General features: G+C 36.0%; 1 protein-coding gene across 4 annotated transcripts; it reads right to left on the bottom strand.

Moving 5' to 3' along the window:
* Positions 1 to 4,556: 4,556 nt before the first annotated feature.
* LOC102610347 (protein argonaute 16) lies at positions 4,557 to 12,977 on the bottom strand. Of its 4 annotated transcripts, none has more exons than XM_006469538.4 (24): positions 12,816 to 12,975; positions 11,991 to 12,043; positions 10,888 to 11,103; positions 10,598 to 10,803; positions 10,300 to 10,515; positions 10,044 to 10,180; positions 9,846 to 9,943; positions 9,670 to 9,767; positions 9,397 to 9,565; positions 9,171 to 9,287; positions 8,984 to 9,091; positions 8,807 to 8,869; positions 8,591 to 8,704; positions 8,315 to 8,480; positions 8,126 to 8,238; positions 7,900 to 8,037; positions 7,681 to 7,811; positions 6,862 to 6,927; positions 6,261 to 6,324; positions 6,066 to 6,177; positions 5,887 to 5,960; positions 5,324 to 5,418; positions 5,211 to 5,242; positions 4,557 to 5,091 (listed from the first exon to the last, which is right to left on the bottom strand). In XM_006469538.4, the coding sequence occupies exons 3-24, from the start codon at positions 11,095 to 11,097 to the stop codon at positions 4,931 to 4,933; spliced, it is 2,688 nt and encodes an 895-aa protein (XP_006469601.1). In that variant the 5' UTR covers positions 11,098 to 11,103; positions 11,991 to 12,043; positions 12,816 to 12,975; the 3' UTR covers positions 4,557 to 4,930. The 4 variants fall into 4 exon arrangements, with proteins under 4 accessions (XP_006469601.1, XP_006469598.1, XP_006469599.1 ...); XM_006469535.4 differs by having other exon boundaries at positions 10,888 to 11,100; XM_006469536.4 differs by lacking the exon at positions 11,991 to 12,043 and having other exon boundaries at positions 12,816 to 12,977.
* Positions 12,978 to 24,645: the final 11,668 nt, after the last annotated feature.

Genomic DNA, 24,645 nt, shown 5'->3' with positions numbered 1-24,645 from the left:
GAAATTATATACCATTAAAGTGAGTTTCATAGGCTCTGGTACGAATGAAAACATTTTAGTTCTTTAAAGTACAATGACTGTTTTGCCCCCGCAACTACCTCTCTGTTCCAGTAGTTTATTAATTAATTAACCGTATTGTCAGCCAAATTCGTCACCTTTTTAAGGAAGCGCCTTTATTTGTGAGTGAGATTACTAAATTAGCCCTGGTCTTCAATTACTGTGCTGAGATTATATTTAATTATTAGATAAAATCAGTTAATGTAAATCTAGTAGATTCTTGCTAAAAATAAATTTAGCATTGCTAGATAATGTAATAATGATTGATACCATGAAAAATAATTTTTCTTCTTTGCTTATTTACAGTTAATTAATAAATGCGAAGGGTTGGTAATGGTCCTTACACATGCAATAAATTCATTTACATGTCAGTATTATTTTTTGTGAGAAAAAATAAATAATTTATATATACCATATAGAATAAAATTGAAGCGTTAACCATGACTCATAGAATTATAAAATGTTGCACAGCATATCAATAATTATTTAATATATATTTAATCCAAATTCAGAAGGACAAATCAAAATTTTTTTCTATTGTAATCAATACTACTTAAGGATTAACTTTGTAAGTTTTACCTTGTGACATAGTAATTGACTTTTTTTTTTGGGGTAGATATGGTAATTTGCTTTTTAAAAAATCTGATTTATAATTTATTTATCATATTATACCATCACTCGTATTATACAGTATCAAATTAATTTTATTTCAATTAAGACAAACATTAAGAGTAATTTTTTTTAAAGTAATATCAGCTTTTTTACAATGACTAGTATTTTTGTTTTAAAATCCTGATGCTTCAAATTTCTATTTTGCTGGTCATTTTCAAAGTGCACGAACAGAATAAAACAGCTCATGGCCATAAATCAAGGGTACTTTCGTCTTTGAGATACGTTAACAAAGGGTGAATGTCACAAAATGTATAATCCTTTTTATATATAAGAAAAATATGAAACATCATCATCACCGTTAAAGGGCACGAACCTGAGAGGCGGCGGTGAGGCATGGACCATTGGATTTGAATTTTTTGTGGGACCCATTGCTAAATGCAATGTCCCTTTCAAATGACCAATTCACCCCTTCGATAAAGTAATTTCGTTGAGAAAACAGAGAAATAGGCGCGCAATGACCAAGAGATATCACTGGTTTTATTATTTTATTTTGTTAAAATTAATTGTTTATTTTTAAAGTTTTTTTTATTTTCCCTTGAAGCGAAAAATCGTCGCCGTCAAAAGGGCGCGAGTGGAGGAGATTGAGCACGTGAACGGTTGTGGTGAAATCTGGACCATTTATTTCAGAGTTTCATTAAGTAAAGTGGCCCCCACAGACCGAGGAAAGAGAAAAGGAAGACGGGCTTGTCCGTCTTGAGCTCGCCAGTGGGTCCCACGTCGAGAGACAGAAGTCGAGATTCGGACGGCCATTCACTCGCCGAGAAAAAGCTAACACGACCATGACTCTCCACCATACGGCTTAGGCCACACATAACGTCGTCGTTTCTGCTCAAGTACGAAAATACCCCTCGACTTAAATTTCCGTAATCAAGTCACTTTAAAATAGAAGTCGCACCTTTTTTTTTTTTGGTTAGACGAAATTGCCCCTTTTAATTGTGAATGGGTTCTAATAAAGATATTGTGGAAAGATGAGAAAGAAGCCAGACCTAGTACAATTCTCTTTGTGGTCTTTCATAACTAACAGGAATTGAAGGCAATCGCTTTTGCACAAACAAATGATACAAAGAGAGCCACGTAAAGCTATTGGCTAGTCTTGGAAACTCGTCCTCCCTGATTTTTTTTTTTTTAATTAACTCACGCACTAAATAAAACTTGAATCTAAGACTTAAGTTCTAAAAAGACCGATCTTCACCACAACTTAATGATTATTATTTGTAAATAATATTGAAACAAATAATAGATTCCTTAATTGTATTAACACGTATAAATTTAGACTCTAAACAATCCATTCAATCTAATATTATTAGCTAAGTTACAAATAAAATTACAAATAGATAGTTAATTTAGTATTAAATTGGCATATAATTAAATAGTGGTGCATTTATGTGACGGTATCATTATTGACTTGGACTTTCTCTACTTTTGGGACTTTTTTTTTTTTTTTAAATTCTATAATTATAATGTAAGCAAGATTTGAACAGTAGATTTTTTTTTTTGTTTTATACCACTCAATAAATTTCATTAGTTGAAATAATTAACAAGGATAACACCCATAATTAATGAGTTGACATATGCATTTAATTAATTTACAATTTTTTTGGAATATCATTAAATTCTTATCATTTTCAAATTTCAAACAATAAAAGGTTCATGGACCACAAGGGCGTCGTTCTAAAGAACCGATAATGATATGTCACATATGTATATATAGATCTCAACCTAAATTTAGTGATGTTATGTGGCGAAATTGAAAGAAAATAATTATTTTTAAAATTGTAATTTTTCAATCTCAATGTCTCTTTCCTTTAAAATAGAGAGAGGAATTGAACTATCGTAATTAATTGGCGGCACCTAAATCAAATTAATTCTCGCTAAACGCCAAATTTCCGGACATTTAAAAATTAAGACCCAAAAATTTTATTTTCTGATTAATAATATTAATTTGATGAGAGCATGAAATACCCATAAAGGGTCAAAATCGTCAAACTAGGTGAATTTTGGCCCAAGAAACCTGTTTGCGCGTCAGAAAACAAATGGGTCCCAGCAGAAAGTAAAATAGTAAATCAAAAGGCGTCAGCGAATGGAAATAGATTTGGGAGGTTCTCGGAATTCTGATACCGCCAAGACCAAGACCAAGACCAAGACCAAGACCAGGGCCAACACCTCTTGGTCAACTGCCCGGGGCACGTGTCACACAATCGGACCAAAACATATTCTGACAAAGAAATCGCGAATCTGATTGGTCGACGCAGCATACTTATTGTAGTCTCGCGAGCACGTGGTTCGACTTAAAGAATTCCGCCGTGGTCAGTGAGCAAACTGCAAACCCATGACTCATCACAGGGGCGCATCGCATATGCACGCAATAGCAAATACGTCAGCATATTTCTGGTGAAAAATCTGACCAATTTGACCAACTCAAAATTGGGCCTCCAGACTAAAAATTTCCGAAGGTGATTTTTCTCTCTCTTGCCAATCGCCATCATGATTCATGGCCACCCGCGCCATCACTAACTCCCCAGGCTCAGATGCATTGACTAAACCTAATCTCAGTCAGTCAATTCATTTTTTTTCACTCTCTTTCTTTATTCCTACAAGTGGACAGTTGCTTTTTTCTTGTTTCACTAATGGCTCTCTCATTACTGTAAAATAAATAATTTTGTTCATTTTTTTGTATAAACACAAGGAGGCTCCAAGTCAAGTGTGATCATGGAGACCGAAATTCAAGGGGGTTGTATAAAGCAAAGGCAAGTCTCTTGCTCACTCTAAAGATGAATGCGAATCCTGTGACTTTAGCATACTTGGAAGCATAAATTGTCTCTTAGTCCCTAAAGAGTTATATTATATTCTTCGGAGGGTTCCGTCGATGTGATAATAGACGCAAGCTAAGGCCTAACCAAAAGCAAAAGCCAAGCCATAATAATATTTGATACATTGGGCGCGGATATTCCGAAGGCCACTATTTTAGTAAACACACCTCACTTCCAAAAGAAAATTCATGTTGTTTTTTAAAATTACAAATCAAAAAGAAGATTGGATAATTAATCAAGCAGTACTTTTATGCTTTTTTTTTTTTTATATACATATGTACTTTCACCTTATAAGGATGAAATAATCAAATAAAACTTATGTTAAAGCAATCTTAGTGATAAAATATATCCCAAAAAAAACCCTTAGGTCACAAAAAAAAAGATGCATTTAATTGATTAATTCTTTAAACTTCTATATTTAAGTTTTTAAAAATAATGTGAATTAGTCACTATTTTTTGAAAGTGGGTGGATATTTCACCCCTTAAAACAATATTTTTACCTTTATGCCAAGGAAGACGGTTGGTGGTTGGTCGAGGAAGTTAAAGCTCGCTTCAATTATTGGAATTCATAGGTGAAGGAGTCAAATATTTGGTTGGGGGAATAAATATAATATCAGTTTCATACTCGTAATCCTGGCATAAACCATAATTAAACTAGAGTGAGATTAACGCATCTAAGCATTTTCCAAGCTTCCTTGATTGGAAAATTAAAAAACTACCACATTTGCAACGGTCAAAGTTTCTTTTTGAGGGAAAAGGAAATAGACAGAAGTTAACTTCGATAGTTGCAGGTCAATAAATGCTATTATACTTGTACATTTGATTAAATTCAGTTTTAAATGCAATGAAAACGACCCAAAACACAAGTTCCTACATGCTTTGCTTGGGACCAGCAAAGTTGCAGTTTCAACAGCTGAGGCAACTTAGAGCTTGTGATTAAAGAGCTGCACTAAATTTCAAAAGCAAGCAAATAGCAACATTGGATTGCACATAAGATAACAATACCATGAAAACGAGTTGTAAAGCCAATAGAAAACAATGCTGCATAATGATTAAAAAAAAAAATAATCAAGAGAAGCTCAAGTTAGACCATTACAAAATGCCTCTCCCGAAAGATGATCTTCCGAACAAAGCTCCTACTGAGGACTGATCAAAATCTGAAATGGTTAAACTCTTCAATAGACAAATCTTACTAATGTAACATGCAACCCAAAACATCCAGCACCAAAGCGGAACTTAATTGCTGTATCTATTTCTCCACCAACTATATATGTATATATATAACTAAAGGTTGCCACCTGCATATTTGAGTATTCCTAGCTGTCAACATATTCTAGGGCGATAGAAACTGAACAAAACTAGCTGCATATTTACGAAAAGCAATCAGTATCTCAGCAGAAAAACATTGAACTTTCGACATTCTTATGAAGCCTAGGGAGCTCGGGAACAGGAACGCTCCCAGCTGAGGTAATGCTGGTGTCAGATGAATCCTCAAACTTAATAAACTGCCCCATTTGTGATGCAGCAAGGTGAGCATAGCAAATTGGAGCAACTGTGAACAAAGAGAGTATTATTAGTCATGAGTTAGATAAATATAAGGGGATTAGGAATTGAGACAATTCAAACGAGTTTTCTTTATGGAAGACTAAGAGTGGCATGTAATAAACTCACCAATAGAGATTGCAGTAGTACTTCTTTGATAGCTGGAATAAGTGGAAAAAGATGTTAGTAACAAGTGAAACATTATAAAAAGATGAGAAGCAAAAAGGAGCTTGAAAGGTTACACATATGACAGAGAGTGGATAAGATTTTGCAGGTCATCTGGAGAGAAACCAATCTCATCAAGCAAAACATGGTAGTGAGCTGGTCTCGAAGTTCCCTGTTGTATGGGGAAAATGATGGAAAGACTTGAGTACAGGAGGAGAACAGTAGGTTATGCACTAGAGTAATAAGAACATTACTCAAAATTCTCATCGTTTGACACATGGCAAATCAAAGAAAAACTTCCAACCATTCGAATGAAAAATAGCCATAAGCCACTGCAATTATCAACCATATAGTACGGCAGTTGAGCAGTTATTTTGGCTCCTTGCTTAATTAAGAAAATTACTTGTTTGAAACAGCTTCTTTTTATACTATTTTTTTAAAATAAATTATTTGTGAAGAGAAACTGAGATTTGGACAATACCATTCAATCCCACATAAGATTACAACTATATAAGAGACAATACAATGCCAGAGTATCATGGTCAACAAGGAGGCTACTTACTATTCATATCCATAAATTATTCAGCAGATATAAGAAGTTAAATGACCATTAAGAAAGAAAGAAAAAAATGATACTTACGATCATCCCTGCATGGGCGCACATGTAGAAGTCATAATTCCTTGGATGCACAATCCTTGTGTCCACAACTGTCCCTGTAGAGAGGCGGAGAAGGGTAGAGAGAGAATAAAGTGTGTTAAATCTATGTAGCGAGTAAGTAGTTAAATAAAATCAAAATAACAGCGTGGCAAGCAGCAGACCAGGAGGAACATTTTCTGGACCACTGGCTTGGAATAGCTTGGTGTGGTGGTTCTTTTGAGCCACTATAACAGTGAACTTGGGAATGTCAGCCTCGCCAAGATGCTGGTAGGCCTGTAACAACAAAGGATTATTATCAATATATTTTGCAAATTTCAGTTATATTATTATTTTTTTTCCCCAAATGCTGCAGTTACCTTTATGATTTGTTCCAGCTCAATGTTCAAAACCTGATTAAATTGTGATTCACTCACTCCATCCCTAAGAACAAAAGCAGGCATTGTTAACCACAAGAAACATAGTACATAACGAGGCAGTAAAAATAAAATTACTAATAGCAAAGGGTTAATGTCTGATGCAACTATGTGAACAGAGAAACAAACAAATTGCTCTATCACTCTTTATACACTCTCTTGTCTTCCCGGATACTTTCAATGAAATACCGCACTTTCAATGATATACCGCAGTTTTGAGATTGTAGATTGATTTAAAATGCATAACATACAACAAAAGAAACAGCTCTAATCAAAACAAGACTGTCATTCATACATCCATATCAGTACAGATATTCAACGAATTCATTTTTTTTGCAGTAGACACAGTAAAAGGCAGCTATTACACCAGCACCATTATTCTCATTCTGATGTATATAATATACATGCTTCATAACATACAAAGTGTATTACATCAACTATTTTCTAATCCTTTATTGTACAGAAATAAAATCCAGGTATAACTTTTGTCCATGATCAATAAAACAACATAAACGAAAAATCTCCCTACATAATGCAGTAATACCTGAATATAATAATCTGTTTGGGTTTGCGTTGCTTGCTTGTTCGGTAGAAGTCCAAGAGCAGCTCCCTGCAAAACAAGTAGCAGTTCCATGTCTTAAGCAGAATAGAGAAATGGTATTGCAAAACTAGATGCTCATAAGTGTAATCATTTCTTTTTAGCCTCTTATATAAGATTACATGGTAAAAACAAGATTCGAGAATGTTCTTACAAAAAATACATGGATCTATCATAATATTATATCACTCCAAATTTTTCCAATTCCAAAAAGCAACAAAAATTAGATACTTTCGAGGAGTTCAGAGCGCAAAAGTATTGCAAAAATAAATAATAATGATGATATGAGGGAATAACAAAATGATGATGCAATTCCTAATATGGATTACAACTGCATCCTATAAGCATAGCATAGTCGAGACCATTCTAAAAAGAACAAAGTTATAATAAATCTTTGACACCTTCACTGTTAAAACCAACCAAAATGTTAAAAGTGATATACAAGTAAAATGGCAAGCTAACATAGACTAATTTTCTAAACACTATAGTGCTCATTGAGGCTTACTTATAAAAAAAACATCTCCAAAAAAAATATATCAGATTAACGGATCTGAAACCAACTAAAAAAAGCTCTAAAATGACATGTCAACGAAGTTTTTAAACTTCTATATTTTGATAACATTACTAGAATTTAACTATATACTAATTGGATATTAAAATATACTTGAATGTCTGAATCAATGTTAAGCAACTTAACTGTAGTGATAGGCATGTAAACACGCTTCTTCTGGAAGCACAGTTATAATATTGTTTTTGTGAAAATACCTGATGATACCATCATCATTCCCATTTGCTAAAGGCTTGTACAAAGCATCTATCATCTCTACCTTCGAAGATTGTGTTCTTACAGCTGCCCTATACCTTGAAATCAGAGGCCAAGATTGAGAGCCAACAACCTGACAGTTACAATTGTGCAGGGCATTAGCAACATGACACTACTTAACTGCATATGAAGAGGGTGGAATATGAAACTGGATTCCTTACTGCTGCAACTGATGGAATATCTGATCGACCAGGAGATCCATGAGAGACATCCATACCCAAAATCATTGTAGGAGTATCTTTTATCAGGGGGATGAGAGAGGATTGCTCCAATGCCAACAAAGAATTTATTCCTCCAAGCTATGAAAGAAGACAATTAAAGCAATAACATATCAGAACAAGAACGCAAGCACATAAAATTCTTTGAAATTCTGGTTTCTAGATTTACCTTAGAATTGATCTTAAGTAATACATTTGTAAGATACTGATCATTAATCTTAGTAGGAGAAATGCACTGTGTGGCAATTCCAAAATCACTGAGACTTTTCTTCTTCCAAGGTCCTGGACAATTTTATGAAACACAAGTCAGTAATCCAACCAAAAATGCAAATCTTTAGAAAACAGGATTAAGCCATACCATATATATCAGAATTTTTCCTCTCTGGAAGGACACAAAGAATGAATTGAGGAGGGCCCGGAAGCTTCTCTGTAATCAACTCAAACATCCTTTCTACTCTGACAACAGGATTTCCTCTTCTAGTTTGCTGATCCTCTTCAATTAAGGTAAAAGGACGTTCAATATGCTTCATAGATGCGTAAATAGAGCAAGAATGAGTGATTGAGTGAATACATTTAGAAATTTTTTGGTAGGACAACAAAATCCATGCATCAGAATCAGTCCATGATAACCTACAATGCCCTTATTCCTTCCACAGTTGATAAGCTCACGAGATATATGACTAGTATCACATCGAGCAGAAAAGTTCACAACAATCCAACGGTCGATACGGGTAGCCTCTAGAAATCTCTGCAAAAGGTGACAAAAAGGCCTGAAACAGCTAAATAAGGTATGCAAATACATTCGGCAAAAACAATTGATGATAATCTACTTTACATATCAAGACAATACCTTGTTGTTAAAGTTCCAGCGCCCATTGCGAGGGATACAATCCTCACTTTTACCAACCTTTAACTGTGAATTAAACAGAAAATACATTCAGTGCACAATAATCATTGTCTGGATTAAAAAAGAAACCATCCTTATTTTTCTATTTCTCAGCCAAAAAGAGGGAGGAGATATATTTACCTTTGGGATTTCAAGGATACGACCATCAACTTGTGTCAGTTGCTTCCCTATAGATATACCACATGCTGCAAGCACAGGGTCCTCATCATATGAGTAACTTCTCAAAGCCTGCCAGATTAAGTGAGCAAAGATGTTGGACCATCCAAGATATGAAGAATATACATAAGAGGCACTGAGGAAAACTCACATCAGTGAGAGTTTGCATCCTATCCTGAGGTTTCTGCCTTGACTTTTCAACCAAGGATGCCCTTTGCATAGAGGATAATGCTTTTGTATAGCGCTGAAGTGAAACAAGTGAACAAAGCTGGGAAAATGAGGGGGGAAATATCAGAAATCTTAGAAGGTGAATAAAATTAAAAAAAAAAAAGCAACTAAAAATGAAATTGTGTATCAAGCACAAGACATTACAATACCTCAAGTGGTAGATAATTGGGCCGTTTTGGCTTGCCGACATCAAGGCATGGCAGGTATGCAGAATATGTGAGCTCTATGCGACAGTGTTGTGTAAAATAATCATAAACAGTAATCTCCAAAGTCTCCCCTTCATTTGTACCTTCAGTATTTTTCACTTTCATAGGAAAACTGGGATAAAAAAAATAAGACTAAATTAAAGAAAGAACAAAGGAATGGTGGAGAACTAGGATATCAGAACATGGACAAAGGACCATTTGATATTAAACACATACAATTGCTGGTTGCAAGGCTTTTCACTCAGACCAATGATCTTAAACTCCATATTGCGGTGCCTTGGCCTGACCCTCAAATTTCTTAGCATCTTCTTGGCCTGCACATCACCATAAAATTGATTTTTTGTGGTAGAAACTATGTTGAAGATGAGGAATGCAGTTGAGGACTTTCTTACCTTTGTCCAGTCAATAAAGCGAGGTTCCCGTACATTCTGATTTGCTATCAGAAAGTCAATTACAGGTCCAGGTTTGAGGATCATTGTAGTAGATACATCTGCATGAAATGAAGGCAGCAATATTAACTAACAACAGCATCAGCAAGGTACAATTACAAAAAACTACAGGAACTAAAATGAGATTCTAAGGAATTGCACCCATATTAAGAGACAAGCCCCCCTGAGTGGGACGAAAGCTGGAGTGAAAGCCCCGAATACCAGATACACCTCCTCCAACATCAACTAAGTTCCTTGAATCATCATGAAAGAATGACTGCCGAACCAAAAGACACCCCCTACATGCCCGCCCAACGGCTCAAATGAATAAATTTAAGACCAAAGCAATTAAGAACAAACCGATACACTTAAAACATAGAAACGAACATATACAAATAATAAATAAGAACATAAATACCAATTAGCTGCTTGCTGCCTCAGTACAATATCCAGCACTCTCAATGCATCCTGAGTATTATCCACCTCATTTCCTTTGAGGGCAAGAGCTATTGACCTTAAGGGTATTTTGGTAGCAAAGCTTATCTCTACCATGAAAGTCTTTGATTGAAATGAATGCTTTGACCTCTTTCCAGGACCAATGGGGCTGTCTCTGCCGCGAGGGCTTCCATTTTGCCTATTAAACCAGGAGGATGCAACATAAGTTTTCAAGATATCTCCATATTAAGAATCAAAAAAGGGCATGGAAAAAGACATACTGTTTTGCACGCGACTCCTCTAGCACCACAGTGAACTCAAACTTGTTCTGAGGCAGAGGACCCACAGTGTATAAACTCTTCTCTCCATCATATGCAAACCTTTTACCAGCTAGTTCTGCAGAGTAAGTTTGGTAAAGCTTATCAACCACTTTTCTCCCAATCCCCTTGCCTTTGGCAATTCTCTTATCCTCACCAGAAATAGTAACCTACAAATGGTATGTTAACCCAAATCCATAATGCAATACAACTAAACTAATGAAAAACAGAAAAGAGTCAAAATCTAAACATACAGTGTACTGGTAGAATACTGCATCTGTAGTGTTAACAGAAACTTTAAAGTGATTGGTGAGCAAACTTATGCGACGCCCACAGTTTCCAACCCCACGCCTACTCATGATAGAATGTCTGGGAAGGTCAACATGTTCTGGCTTCACATTTGGTGGCATTAAGGGAGGTGATGGGGGCAAAGGTGGGGATTGCCCTGCTTCAGCTTTCGCCATCTTCTACTACAGAGAGAGAAATAAGTTGAAAAAATGGGCTAATTATGAATTAAGGAAACACTTAAAGGGACTTTACACACATAAATTCCAATAGAAATATTACATAATGGCAACATGGAGATAATTCTCATGAGATCACTAAAGAAAACAGCCCAATGTGAAGAAGCTTCAAAATAACAAGGCAGGATTCTTCGAGGTAAAACAACTAGAAAGTAATTGTAAAAGTCATATCCTCAATCATATGAAAGTAACTAAACTGAAACTCATACAAAAACAAATCCAGTACAAACACAGTATCCAACATATTTATTTGTGAATGTCGTGTTAAAGTATTATTCTGAAAAATAAAACAAAAAACAGAAACCACAAGGATTGATTAAGTGTATCATAACAGGGCATTGCATGCCTTTACCAGAAACCAAAAACAAAATAAACACCGAGATCCAACAAAGAAGGGCAGAAAAATGAACATATAATTACAGTACACCTAGCTCTAATACTTGAATACATGCTCTCGGGAAAACTCATTGTGAGACCGAAGTTTCAAGTAGTGGAATCCTGAAATTGTAATATGAGTTCAGAACAGAAATTTCATAATTTACATAATCTGAGTTCATAGATTAAATTGCTGTACACTCATTACATGTAAGCACAACAGGCGGACACCCATACTATTTTGATCAAATTTCATGTGTCTCTATGGATTAATTGCTTAAATATATAAAAAAATATGTATACATAAACACAAACAAATTCATCCAACCTCACGTGTTATTTGAATATATATACGTACTAACATACAAAAGCATATTGCATATACATAATAAATATATGTAACAAAAAAGTATAAAAAGAGATGGAATGATGGAGTCCACGAGGACAGTCATGGGCACCTCCATTTAGCAAGGAAAAATGGGGCAAGCACAAAGTGCCAATGGTTAATGAACTGCCAAGGACAACATAAGAAAGACAATATAGTTAAAATTAAAAAAGGAAAAATTCACATCATGGCAAAAAATTAATGGTTAATGAAAAGTACCGAAAACCAAACAGTGTGAATCTCATCTACACATGTGAGTTCAAAATTAAACATCTCGAGAATAAAATGAACTTAAATTTTCAAAAGAAAAGGAAACACAAAACACTTGAGCTAAAAAAAAAGTTAAAACAAGCAGAATCAGTTTCTTGAGAAAAAAATACAGAAAATCGAACGAAAGAAATCTCGTCCACACGTGCTAGTTCAAAATTAAACTCACGACTATGGTGAATTTAAATATTGTAAAAAAAAAATAAAAAAGAAAAACACACACATAGACATACACACGCACAAAAAACTTAAGCAAAAATCCATGCGAAAAAATTGTGTAAAACAAATTGATTACACGAGGAAAAAAAAAATGCTACCAGATGAGTTCATAACAGAAGTTTAAAAGGAAAAAAAAATACAAAATGTAATTAACAAATATGACGAATATTTGGTCGTATACGCGAACAAAAATGAATTAAAAAAAAAAAGTACAGAAGACGATCTACGAACATGAACACAAAAGTGGAAACAATGCAGTACAAAAACCACAAAATACAAAATCGCAAAACAGCGATTAAGACTTGGCTCAAGCAGAAAGAAGTCAAAATCGAAGCAACAAAGAAGTTCAAAAATGGAAACAGCAAGGAAGAGAATAATCAAGCGAAAATAAGCAAAATAAGTTTAATCGTACCGAGAGGCTTCGTAGTAGTTGGAGTATGCGAGAAGAACAATGGCCAGAAAGAGGAAACGGAGAGACTGGCTCTGCGTTTGGCTCTTTCGGCACTATAGTCAGTGAGGGTGAGAAATCAAGAATGGAGGGAAATAGGCTTAAATAGTATAGTGCTGTTTGCCGAGGACAAAAGGGAATTTGCAATGTATTTTCACAAGTAAATGAGTCTAATGAATTTCCATCTTCATTGACCGTTGATCCGATAGATCAAGATTGATAGTGAAAATCATGATGGAGTGATTAATCATCATTACAAAAAAGAAAATACTTTATATCTACTTTCAGATTTTTTTTTTTAATAAGATAGCGTTTTATAAGTTATTTTCATTTCTAGTTCTAGCATGATGCATCAAATTAATGGTGTGTTTAATAAATAGAAATCGGAATTGGTTGGAATTGGAATGAGTTGGAATTGAAATGAGTTGGAATCGGAATGGAAAATGAGAATCGGAATAAGTTGTCGTAAGAATTGAAATTGAAATGATTTGGATTACCATTTATCTTGATTTTGTTTTGCAATTGAAATCGAAATGAGTTAAATTATCTTCAAGTACCAAAAATTTCTTAATTAATTATTGTCATAATTATTATTTTGTGTTTTAATTATTGTGATTATTATTATTATTAAATATTGTTAATAATAATTGTTGCTAACATTTATATAGTAATATCCCATAGTACAAAAAATAATAATAGGAAAATTATTATTGCACCACTTTTGTTTTGTCTTATGTTCATCTAACCACCACAAAATTTCAACATGTTCTCTACACCACATTTCTTTTTAAATTTGTATCAACTAGGCACTTTGCACTAATACCATTAAATATTTTAAATGAAATGATAATTTTACCCCTAAATAAATTAAAAGACTATTTTATTTTATAAAAATTTTAAAAAATAAGAAATTTATTATTATAAAAATACCCCTAAGTTTAATAAAAAATAAATCACAAAATTATAATTTTTATTTTTAATAAAAATCTAAATAAAAATTATAATTATAAAAAGTAATTACAAAATTTTGGATTTAATAAAAATCCCCTAAATTATTAAAACTTTGGGATTTATTTTTTAATAAATCAATTCAGTTATTTTTATTAAAATTTTACAAAATTATAATTTTAATAAAAATAATTATTAAAATTTTACAAAATCTAAATTTAATAAAAATCAACTGAGCACCTCTATTTGGGATTTTTTTATATTGAATTTAGGGGTGTTTTTATAATAATAATATTCTTATTTTTTAAAGTTTTTATAAAATAAAATGGTCTTTTAATTTATTTAGGGGTAAAAGTATCATTTCGTTTAAATTATTTAACGGTGTTAGTATAAAAGTGGATAATTGATACAAATTAAAAAAGAAAGGTGGTGTAGAGAACATGTTATAATTTTGTAATTGTTGGATAAACATAAGGCAAAGTAGAGGTGGTGTAACGATTATTTTTCATAAAAATAATAAATTGATTATATTAATTTTGATTTTTTTGAACCGAAGATGAAATAAATATTTTTTATTTTGTTGGAGGACAAAATAATCAATCGTGAGAATGAGAGATTGATTCCCAAGCCCCTGTGGAAATCAATCTCCTATTCCTATGTCAAATTGGGGTAGATCTCATGTTTCGATTCTAAATTCTGACTCTATTTTGTGAAGTAAATACCATTAATGATTTCAATTATGAATTCAGATTCCTTAATGTGAAAAGTAAATGCATCATAAAAGCTCAACGTCAAATCGACTAGTCATTAGTTGCATTGTCAAAATAATAATAATAATAATAAATCTATCCTGATAAATTTTTCAATTCTAATTATCAATCTAATATAATGTAACGTAATATTAAAAAATAAATAAGTGGATAAAATCTCTAAATCTTCATGAATGAATTAATTACTTATTCCCTTTTATAAAATTTATGCAATAACGATTAAGCAGCAATTAGTACATAACTTTATCCATTTTTATTGAATTTATTCCAATCTTTTTTATCCAATGTTCTTTTTTTTTTTTTTCAAGTAATACAAATTACAAAGAATGCTGCCTGCGGTCTATCAGAGGTTTAATGCTGCTGCAATACACAGAATTATTCTCGTGCTAAACTCATGCTTCGCATGCCTAGGCTATTGGCATGCTGCTATTTGTGTAACAAACCAAACTTAGCTTCTATCCGTGGCAGAACACGCGCGCGATCATGCGAGGGTGACCGAATAGAGATTGACCGTACGATCAAAAGATGAATCTGATGATTATTATGGTGGGCATTCGTTACTATTCAGGCCGAATCAAAATGAAATTTATTTATATTTGGTTCAAATTTTTTTAATCAGTTTGGTTCTTGAGAAAAAAAATTAAATTAATTAAAATATAATAAAAAAATCGTATGAACTGAATTATAATCGAATCAAACCGAAAATAAACCGAATTAGATTGAACTGAATTAAATTTCGATTCTTATTTGGTTTCAATTTTCCTGAACTAATAAGATTAAATATGTGTTTGGGAGTGAGGTACTGTATCTTTTAAGTTACAACTGCTATAGAATAAAAGTTATAACTGTGGAGTAGAAGTTGAGAAAAAAAATATGTTAAGTTGTCAAATCCCAACTACAAATATTATCAAACACCTTAATAGCTGGACTTTGACAGCCCAACTACCTCACCACACTCCTAAACGGCTCTAATTCGGTTTGGTTCTCTCATCGAAGTGCAATGCCCAATCCTAGTCGTTTGCAGAACTTTTGTTGTGCGTGGACTTTAAGTTGAGACGAAAACGAGTGGAGCTCTAATTTCAGCTCACAAAAGAGAGAGAGATCAGAGATGCAGTAAATTTAAGCAAAAATAGTTCGTTATTGCCTCTTCGTTGGTAGCCATTCACTCGATTCACGTGTCTCCCCTCAAAGAATTTTTAATAATTTTATATTTGTATTGCAAATGTCAATTGTATCAATAAAGGTGGGATGTGGTTAAATTACGCCAAAAATTTAAGACATATATGTAATGAAATAGTACTTCTGCAAGTTTATGGGTGACATTTTTAGTTCGGGTAAGATCCCCCAAGAAATCAATACTACCCTGTTGGTTTTGATTCCTAAAGTGGAGCACCCTACTAGCCTAAGCATGTTTAGGCCTATCAGTTTGTGCACAATTGCTTATAAAACAGTGACTAAAATTATTGCTAACCGTTTGCAAGCCTTGTTGCCTGATCTCATAGGCCCCCACCAGACTAGCTTTATGCCCGACCGCCATATTATTGATAATATTGTTGTGGCTCAGGAAGTGGTTCACTCCATGCGAAAGAAAACGGGGAAAAAAGGGTTTATGGCTATCAAGGTAGATCTAGAAAAAGCGTACGATCGAATTAATTGGTCATTTATTTTTGAAACTCTCTAACAAACTGGTATCCCGATTCAGTTATCTTGACTAGTCATGGAATGTGTTACTTCGGCTCGGATGAGTATTTTATGGAATGGTGAGGCTACGGCTGAATTTGTCCCGGGGAGAGGAATCCGGCAGGGGGACCCGCTGTCTCCTTACATTTTTGTCTTATGCATTGAACGGTTGAGTCATGGAATAACTCAAGCCGTGAGGGATGGCAGCTGGAAGCCTATTCGATTGGCCAAGCATGGTACTCCTCTAACGCATTTATTTTTTGCAGATGATTTGCTCCTTTTTGCAGAGGCGTCAGTTGATCAGGCGTATACTATAGATGCAGTTTTAGACAACTACTGCCGGAGCTCTGAAGCGAAAGTCAACAAGTCGAAAACTAAAATTTATTTCTCTAAGAATATAGCTTCGAGAGAAGCTCAGCTACTCAGTAATGTCTTGGGGTATTCGGCTACAAATGACCTCGGATGCTATCTTGGAATGCCGCTCATCCATTCGAGAGTAAATAGAGCGACCTACCAATCGATTCTTGATAAGGTAGATAAAAGGCTCACGGGCTGGAATGCAGCTCACTTATCCTTTGCTGGCTAGATCACTTTGGCTCATTCGGTGATCCAAGCAATGCCCATTTACGCAATGCAGATAACTCTATTACTGGCTCCGGTGCGGGGGAAGATTGAGAAGTCTTGTCGTCGGTTTATTTGGGATGGGAAGTCGAAGGACCATAAGATGAGTATGGTGGGCTGGAATAAAATCTGCATGCCGAAATCCAAAGGTGGCCTGGGGTTTAAGAAGTTGGACGTGATGAATTAGGCATTATTGATGAAGCTGAGCTGGGAAGTAGTTTCGAATGCAGACAAGCTGTGGGTTAAGGTCATCTGTTCAAAGTATGGGTTGGACCTTGGACACTTGTCGTTGTCCCTCCCTGAGAAACAAGGTTCTGGAATCTGGAAAGCCATAAAGCGCACGTGGTCGGCCACCATGCAGGGTGCTCACTGGGCTGTTGGTGATGGAACTCGAGCTCGCTTTTGGCTGGACTGCGGGGCAACAAAGCAAGGACCTTTGATCAATCTCGCTGTTCATCCAGTGCCTAATGAGTTGGTAAACGCTACGGTGAGCGAATTTCTAAACGTGCATGGGGGCTGGAACTGGTCAGTTTTTGATCATTTGCTGCCCAACTCTATCCTGATGCAAATAGCTTCGGTAATGCCTCCTAATCCTCTCCTTGGTGTTGATAAAATATTCTGGAGTTATGAGCCAAGTGGCCACTTTACGGTTCGCTCGGCATATGCGTCGTTATGTCAGCTGGAACTCACTGCTACTGATAATGCATGGAATCAAGCATGGTCCTGGAAGGGCCACAAGCAGCACGCATCTTCCTTTGGCAGGTTCTTCATGCGAAATTAAAAACAAAGAGTGAATTATCTAGGCGACATATTCCGATTTCTCTGGATTGTGATAGGTGTGGGGCTCCACTTGAGGATATTATTCACGTCTTGAGAGATTGCCATTGCATCAAGCGAGTTTGGCTTAGGCTTGTTCCAGCTCGGCATCAATTATCATTCTTTCAGTTGTCTTTACGAGAGTGGATAATTGCGAATTTACAAAACAAATGGAACATTCCCTATCCATTATCTTGGGAATGTATATTTGGCGTAGCAGTGTGGAGATTATGGTATTGGAGGAATCTTTTCATCGTGGAGGGGAAATTGGTGGATAGCTCAACAGTCTATGTAGATATTATGGCCAGAGCTAATGAAATCTATAGATTAAACAATTCTCACCTGAGTCAGCAGCCGCGGAGGAAGGAAATTTTTATTGGGTAGATGCCACCCTTATGGCCTTGGTGCAAATTGAATACGGATGGTTCTTGTAGAAAAGATGAGGGTGCAGGAGCTGGTGGTATTATTCGAGACTCAGTCGGACACTAGATTACTGGATTCTGTATGAATATTGGAGAAAGCTCGGTGCTAATGGCAGAACTTTGGGGTCTGTATCAAGGTTTATGTCTAGCTTGGGAGGTTGGAATCAAACGCCTTTTGGCTGAAGTGGATAGCCTTTGTGTTACGTAATTGATCTTAAAACAAGTGGTTGTGCCTAACGAATTATATGCTTTAGTTGTTGCTATTCGGGAGCTTATTAGTAGAAATTGGCAGGTTGTCATCACCCATATTTATTGGGAAGCAAATTCAGCGGCGGATTTTATGGCAAATATGGCTCACACATACCCCCAGGGATTGCACTTATTTTCTAGCCCGCCTGTGGGTATTTTTTCAATTATTGTACAAGACTTGTTTGGGGTTACCAAACCCCGTCTTATTCTTGTTTAGCTCGCTTGATTGAGCCCCATCTAATAAAAAAAAAAATAGTACTTCAATCATTAAGTACAATTCTTGGGTTGGATAGAAGTTACTTATTATGATCTAATGAAAATGGAAAGATTACATATACTGTGCGAAACCTGAAATTGCTTTTACGGGAGACACAATGTCTGACTTTAAACTTTTGTTTAATATTGCTTGGAACATGCTCAACTGCAACTATAAGGCTGCTCTTCCATTGTTTGTCCGTTCTTTCCCCGACTCTAACCTCCGCCTCACACCTCATGGCCAGCTTGTTAAGATTGCTGCGGTGGGCTCTCCTTTCTTTTCTTTATCTTTTAATTCAAATTAGCAAGATATTTCTTTTTTACTTTCCCAGCATTGGTATCATTTCTTTAATTTTTTAACCAATCAACTCAGCTGCCACTTGTTTGGGTAAAATATTTCTTTAATTTAATTTTAGGACTATGGATTTGGCTATATATGCTTACTACGCCCTTGTGCAACAAGGTTTTGCTGTGGACTCACTCTATTTCTCTTAATTGTGGTTATGTTACTGAAATATATGTATATATCATGTGACTTTGGATTTCAAATCCATATGTTCTGTTGCACCATAATAGCCTATAATCATCTACACCATTCACAGGCCCCAGATACCAAAGTAAATTCTGTCAATATTATTGATAGTTTGATTGAGAAATCATACTGCAGCAGCGAAACTTAGAATCAGCTTAAACTTGGCTTATTAAATTTTGAAGAAATCCATTATGCTGCTTTGTCTCTGTCTATAACTATGAATGGTGCATCTTGCTGACTTGTCTTTGTTTAACCTTTGCTTTCATTAGTGAATGCATGATATGCTACTCTTATTAAGTCAATGATATAAATGGAATGCCAACCACATTTCTTGCTCTGGTAATTTCAGTTAGCATCATGTGGGAGTGTCTCCTTGGAATCTTCATATGAAAAGGCTACTCGATGTATCTATACGTCAACTCTTTTGCATGAAAACGGAAGAATGGGTCTCAAGCCTGTGAACGTTAACAAATCTTGCTGTCAGTGGAGTCTAGCATATTGCGAGGTTTGTAAGTTCTTCGACTACAATTTTGAACTCTACACCACTGACCACACATAGTATCAACAATCCCTCATGTTTTCTTCAATTTTTTTTTCCATGTCTGTTGCAAACACGAGTCATCCAATTTCTTGGCCTAAGTTAGTGCTTTTGTTACTACTCATGGAAAAAGGTTATTCATTGCTAGTTGCATATTTCAATTAGTGTGGTACCTTGACATTCAGATAAATCATTTTCATTATGCCTTTCCAAATATTTACTCCAATTATGCCACCAACTGAACTCATTTAATATATAAGTTGCTTTTCACTGCTAGGGCATTATTTGTCATGAAGTACTGCTAATTTTTTAAGGCACTATAGGATTTGCTCAGTATCAATATGTGTTAAAACTTTTTATTGTCTCTTAGCAACACCTAGTTTGAATATTAAACATAAAATGAACTTGATAATAAATGAGGATCAATATTTATGACTAATAGCTCCTTGCTCCCTCCGTAATGAAGAGAATTATATGAAGGGATACATAGGTTGATTGGAAGTTTAATTTTATTCTGTTTGGGGTTTCCACTGGACAGAGGTTCTCCACAGACTTTTACATAACCGATTGGTATAAGAGTGTTGGTGAAAGCTGGTTCTGGTTGTAAGGTTCTACCCTTGATCTGTGAGAGCAACATTGTAACAACTTCTGGATGTAGCAGAATACTGTCTACTCATCTCAGGAAATGGTTGAGAGACAGAAATCTCCCAGCTGAAGCTCGTCTATTACGTCTGGAAGAAGGGTAATGACCTACACAGAAGCTTTGCTTCTTGATGCTATCATGGTGCATTCAGAAAGCTTCTAAGCTGTAAATTGCATTTTGTTCTTTTTTTGCCCCCAGCTATGTGCAGGAAGGCAGCTCTGTCATAGTTGTTGGCATGTTGTACAAAGATAATGATTTATTAATGATTGTCCAGCCACCACAGCCCATCTCTACTGGATGTCTATTTCAAAGGCTTCTTTTTCCAGTGGATGTTGATGGACTTGTCCTGGGGATTTCTGATTCCAGTGGTCCTGTGACCAACCCACGTCCCGTACAACACCCAGAACAATGATATCTGACTTATGTGGAATTAGGAATATGTAGGACTTAGATATCTTTCTTATGTTACAAAACTAATATTCTCTAGAAATTAACAAGTATTGCTCCTTTAAACTTTTGTTTAATATTTAAATTTCTTAAATGCATCCAATTGTATATTTGTATGGTATCCCTGTGAATTTCCAAACTCTGCAAGAGGAACCAACGTAATAATTGATGACAACTGCAGATTAATAACACTGAATACACGCAGACGACATTTTTCTGTGCAACCATAACCACTAAAATTGAGGATCAATCGCCAAAGGAAGCAACAACTATATGCGTTTAGGGCTACAACATTCAAACAATATTCATAAACAAGTTGCTAGCTATGAAGATTTAGTTATATGGTTACAACACCATCATCATCGTTTCTACATCAAAAAGTACCATCACTAGAGCTACAAAAAGTTGCCCAGAGTCATGCACGATAATAGTCACGCATGATTATGTATATATTACAAAAAGTTGCCCAGAGTCACACATAATATCAACGGTAAGAACCAAAAAAAATGCAGTCCTCTGGACTTTCTCCTCCAAGTCAACAAAAAACCATCACTGCTCAGTTTATCATATATCAAAAGGATCCTGCTTCATAATAAGGATTGCATAATTATAGATTTATTATTAGTTAAAGAGTAAGAGTATGAACTACAAACAAACTATAACATGAATGAAATTGAATATACTGCTGTGTAGGGTAAGTTAGAAACAACTTACTGCTATAGTCCTCTGAGCTACCCTTAATATTCGAGCAGCAAAACACGCTTGTGGGAGCAGAAACTTCTCCTTCTTCAAGCAAATCCTGCAGACATGGAGCAAGAATGGAATTACAATGTAGTACTAGACCGAAATTTAACATGATGTTACTAGAGATATTCAGATAATCCACATGGCTGAATTAAGTAAAGAGACATTACTACACTAACTTCTTTTACTTTCGAACAACAGAACTCGCTGTTTTTGGCCTTATTTACGGTCAGCTGGGTAGTGTTGGCATTTTGTGGTGGCAAATTGATTCAAACTTGGAATTTGGCCAGCATTTCTCCTCAGGAAGCAGTTGCATCATTAAGGCATATGTTGACAAATATCTATCTTTTATTAGCAATGGATCAACGAAGTCGTCGACCTCTCTCCCAACATTCAAGATGCATTTTGATGCGTGAGCACAAGGGATTCCACTAAGCTGCCAGCTGCTACAGTCACAACATTGCTTTTTAATATCAACGCTGACTCGACTAATTCCATTCTCTAAAACATGCATGACATGCCCCTCAGTTGTTTCCACGTTCATCTCTCTTGCAGCCTCGATTGCGTTGTTAACCTTTTCACGAACAACCAGTGGAAGCTTCCCTTTCCATGGCAACCACGCTGCATACCTCCTCTCGAACAAATGTCTTGTCTTCCTCACGATCGCTTTCATTCTTCTCGTGATGCTTTGTGCAAAGTATTTATGCATCCACAAATAAAACTTTTTTCCTATTTTGTTCGTAACATGGGTACATTTTGCCCAAGCAGGCATGCAATGCAAAGCCCACCTTTCCCATTTAGATTCCACCAGCCATTCATAGCACCTCTCATCTAATACCTTTGTTTCATCTAAGTGTGTAGAATTCTGCTGCATTAGTGCTGCGACAAGCCCCCCAAAACAACTGCCATAGTATATTGCTTGGGAATTTTGCCTTCATCCGCTCATAAACAGTCTGAGCACAAATTCTGATCTCCGCTCTACACATTAAGGCTTCTAAAGTATCCTCAACACCGCTCTCATCATCTGAAATAAAGCAAAAACCTTCCCCATTATCCACTTGCAACACTTCACCTAGCTTGAGAAAGAAATGATACCAAGTGGAGTTTGATTCCTCTTCAACTTCGTAAACGGCAACAGGCCATATTCCATCATTGGCATCGATTCCTACGGTAGTCAACATAAACCCACTGAATTCACCCCCAAGACGCCATCCATCAAGCGCAATAAAATGCCTGCTGCAAAAGGCAAAACCCCAAACAGTTTCACGCAAACAAAAAATGAATCATTTGAACCTTGGCCGCTGTGAAACAGTGCACCATAAGGTTTCGACATGGACTTTGTGCGAGCTAGCCATGTCCTCAATTGCAGTAGCCAGCTGGCCAAGACATGTGTATGAATCAGCATGGTCAGCTCCTAGAATTTCCCGGCTCATTTTTTGCGCTTCCAGCAGTTTAGTCTTCGGACAATCAAACCCATATACGCGACGGATTTCATCATCCACTCTCTTTAAAGTAACCTCAGAATCTCCATTCCACTCGTGTAGGAAAGTTTACGCTATCCACCTCGAACTCCCTATTACGTGTCGTCCTTTCGGCAGGCAGTTATGGATGGGATTAATGTTCGTCACTTCAAACATAGGACCTCGGCCAATCTTTCTTCCCTCTATATGCCAGTCACACGTAATGTCTGAGCATTCGGCGGACACATATTGCTCATTGTTAGTAATGCGACATAGGTTGAAACCATCCCTTACTGCTACAGCCTTAACTGCGTGGTGAAACACGAGTCCATTATCAAATTTTTTCCCCAAATGCAAATTATTTTGCTGTCATCTCCTGGTAAGAATGTTAAACTCCTCCCGTGCAGCAGGTCAGGAGTTTTGTCGAAGTTGTCCTCCACTTGAACCCACTCATATTCTGAATCATAGCCTTCCATTTCATCGTCGTTGTCGCTTAAATGCGGCAAAGGGTCGTCTTCACTTTCTGAATCTTCAATTGCAAAAGGATTCTGAACCACGCTTTTGCTGAGGATGCCTGCAGACTTTATTGCATCTTCGAGTCTGTGTATTGCTTTGCCCAACTCCTTGTACATGGCATCATCTGAATCAGAATCAGATTCTGAATATAAGTCTTTCTAAACCTCATGATCAGAAATTTTAATTGCCGAACCACCTTTATCTCTGCCTCTGCTTTGATTTGATTCATTATCATGGAGAACCCCTGCAGCCTTCCCCCTTTTCTCTGCCAATTTTTCTTCTATCGTTTCTAGGTGGCGATTACAGCTTTGGACCAAGTCTTCTCCATACTGCAAAGACTGAAACAATGATCTAAACACCTTTCTCTTCCCCTTCCTTTTACTAATTGTAGGATTTCCCCGGCCATCCGTCTCGTCAGTTGCGAATCTCCGTTTCCGAATCTGACCCAGTTCATTTTCTGTCCCACCTTCTTTGGTTGAAGAATGTTTATCACACATGGCAGAGTTTTCCATCATTAGACATGTAAGTATATCAACTGAATATCATTACACTTTGCAACAGGCGAGCTTTGCTTTACGATACAGTCAGCCACACATTGATCATGAAGACTGTCTCCAGTTTTGCTATCTACTTTTTTTTTCCTGCCAAACATTTTCCGCGAACACCAGCCCTCATCCGTATTTATACAATCGATTTGACTTTGTATCACAGGATAGCCTTTGTGGCGCGAAAAGGAAGCAGTTACAAAATCCATCGGTATGGCACGAAATTTTCTTACGTCGTAAGCTGATTTAGCTCTCTCTTTGTTCCCACTTTCGGCAACTCCTCTGACATATGATTATTGGATAGAAAAGACGAAGTTTGGCCGCTTGCTTGGACAAATTGCTTTTGCAAAGTTCAGTGGTATTCTGTTAGGGATTGCCTTAGTAATTTAGTGTTTTTTTTTCTATTTTTCCAAAGATTAAGTGGTAGCCAGTTGCGTTAATTGTAGGGGTGGGCAAAAAAACCGTAGTCTTAAAAAAACCGAACCGAACCGACGGTTTTTTCTAATTCGGTTCGGTTTTTATTTTTTTAAAAAACCGAATATACCGTTTGTAAAATAAACCGAAATGTCGGTTCAGTATTCGGTTCACTTAGCTGAACCGAAAAACCG

Source organism: Citrus sinensis, chromosome 2, assembly GCF_022201045.2.
Source record: "Citrus sinensis cultivar Valencia sweet orange chromosome 2, DVS_A1.0, whole genome shotgun sequence".
Classification (NCBI taxonomy): domain Eukaryota; kingdom Viridiplantae; phylum Streptophyta; class Magnoliopsida; order Sapindales; family Rutaceae; genus Citrus; species Citrus sinensis.
This window is presented reverse-complemented; position numbering and strand designations above follow the sequence as displayed.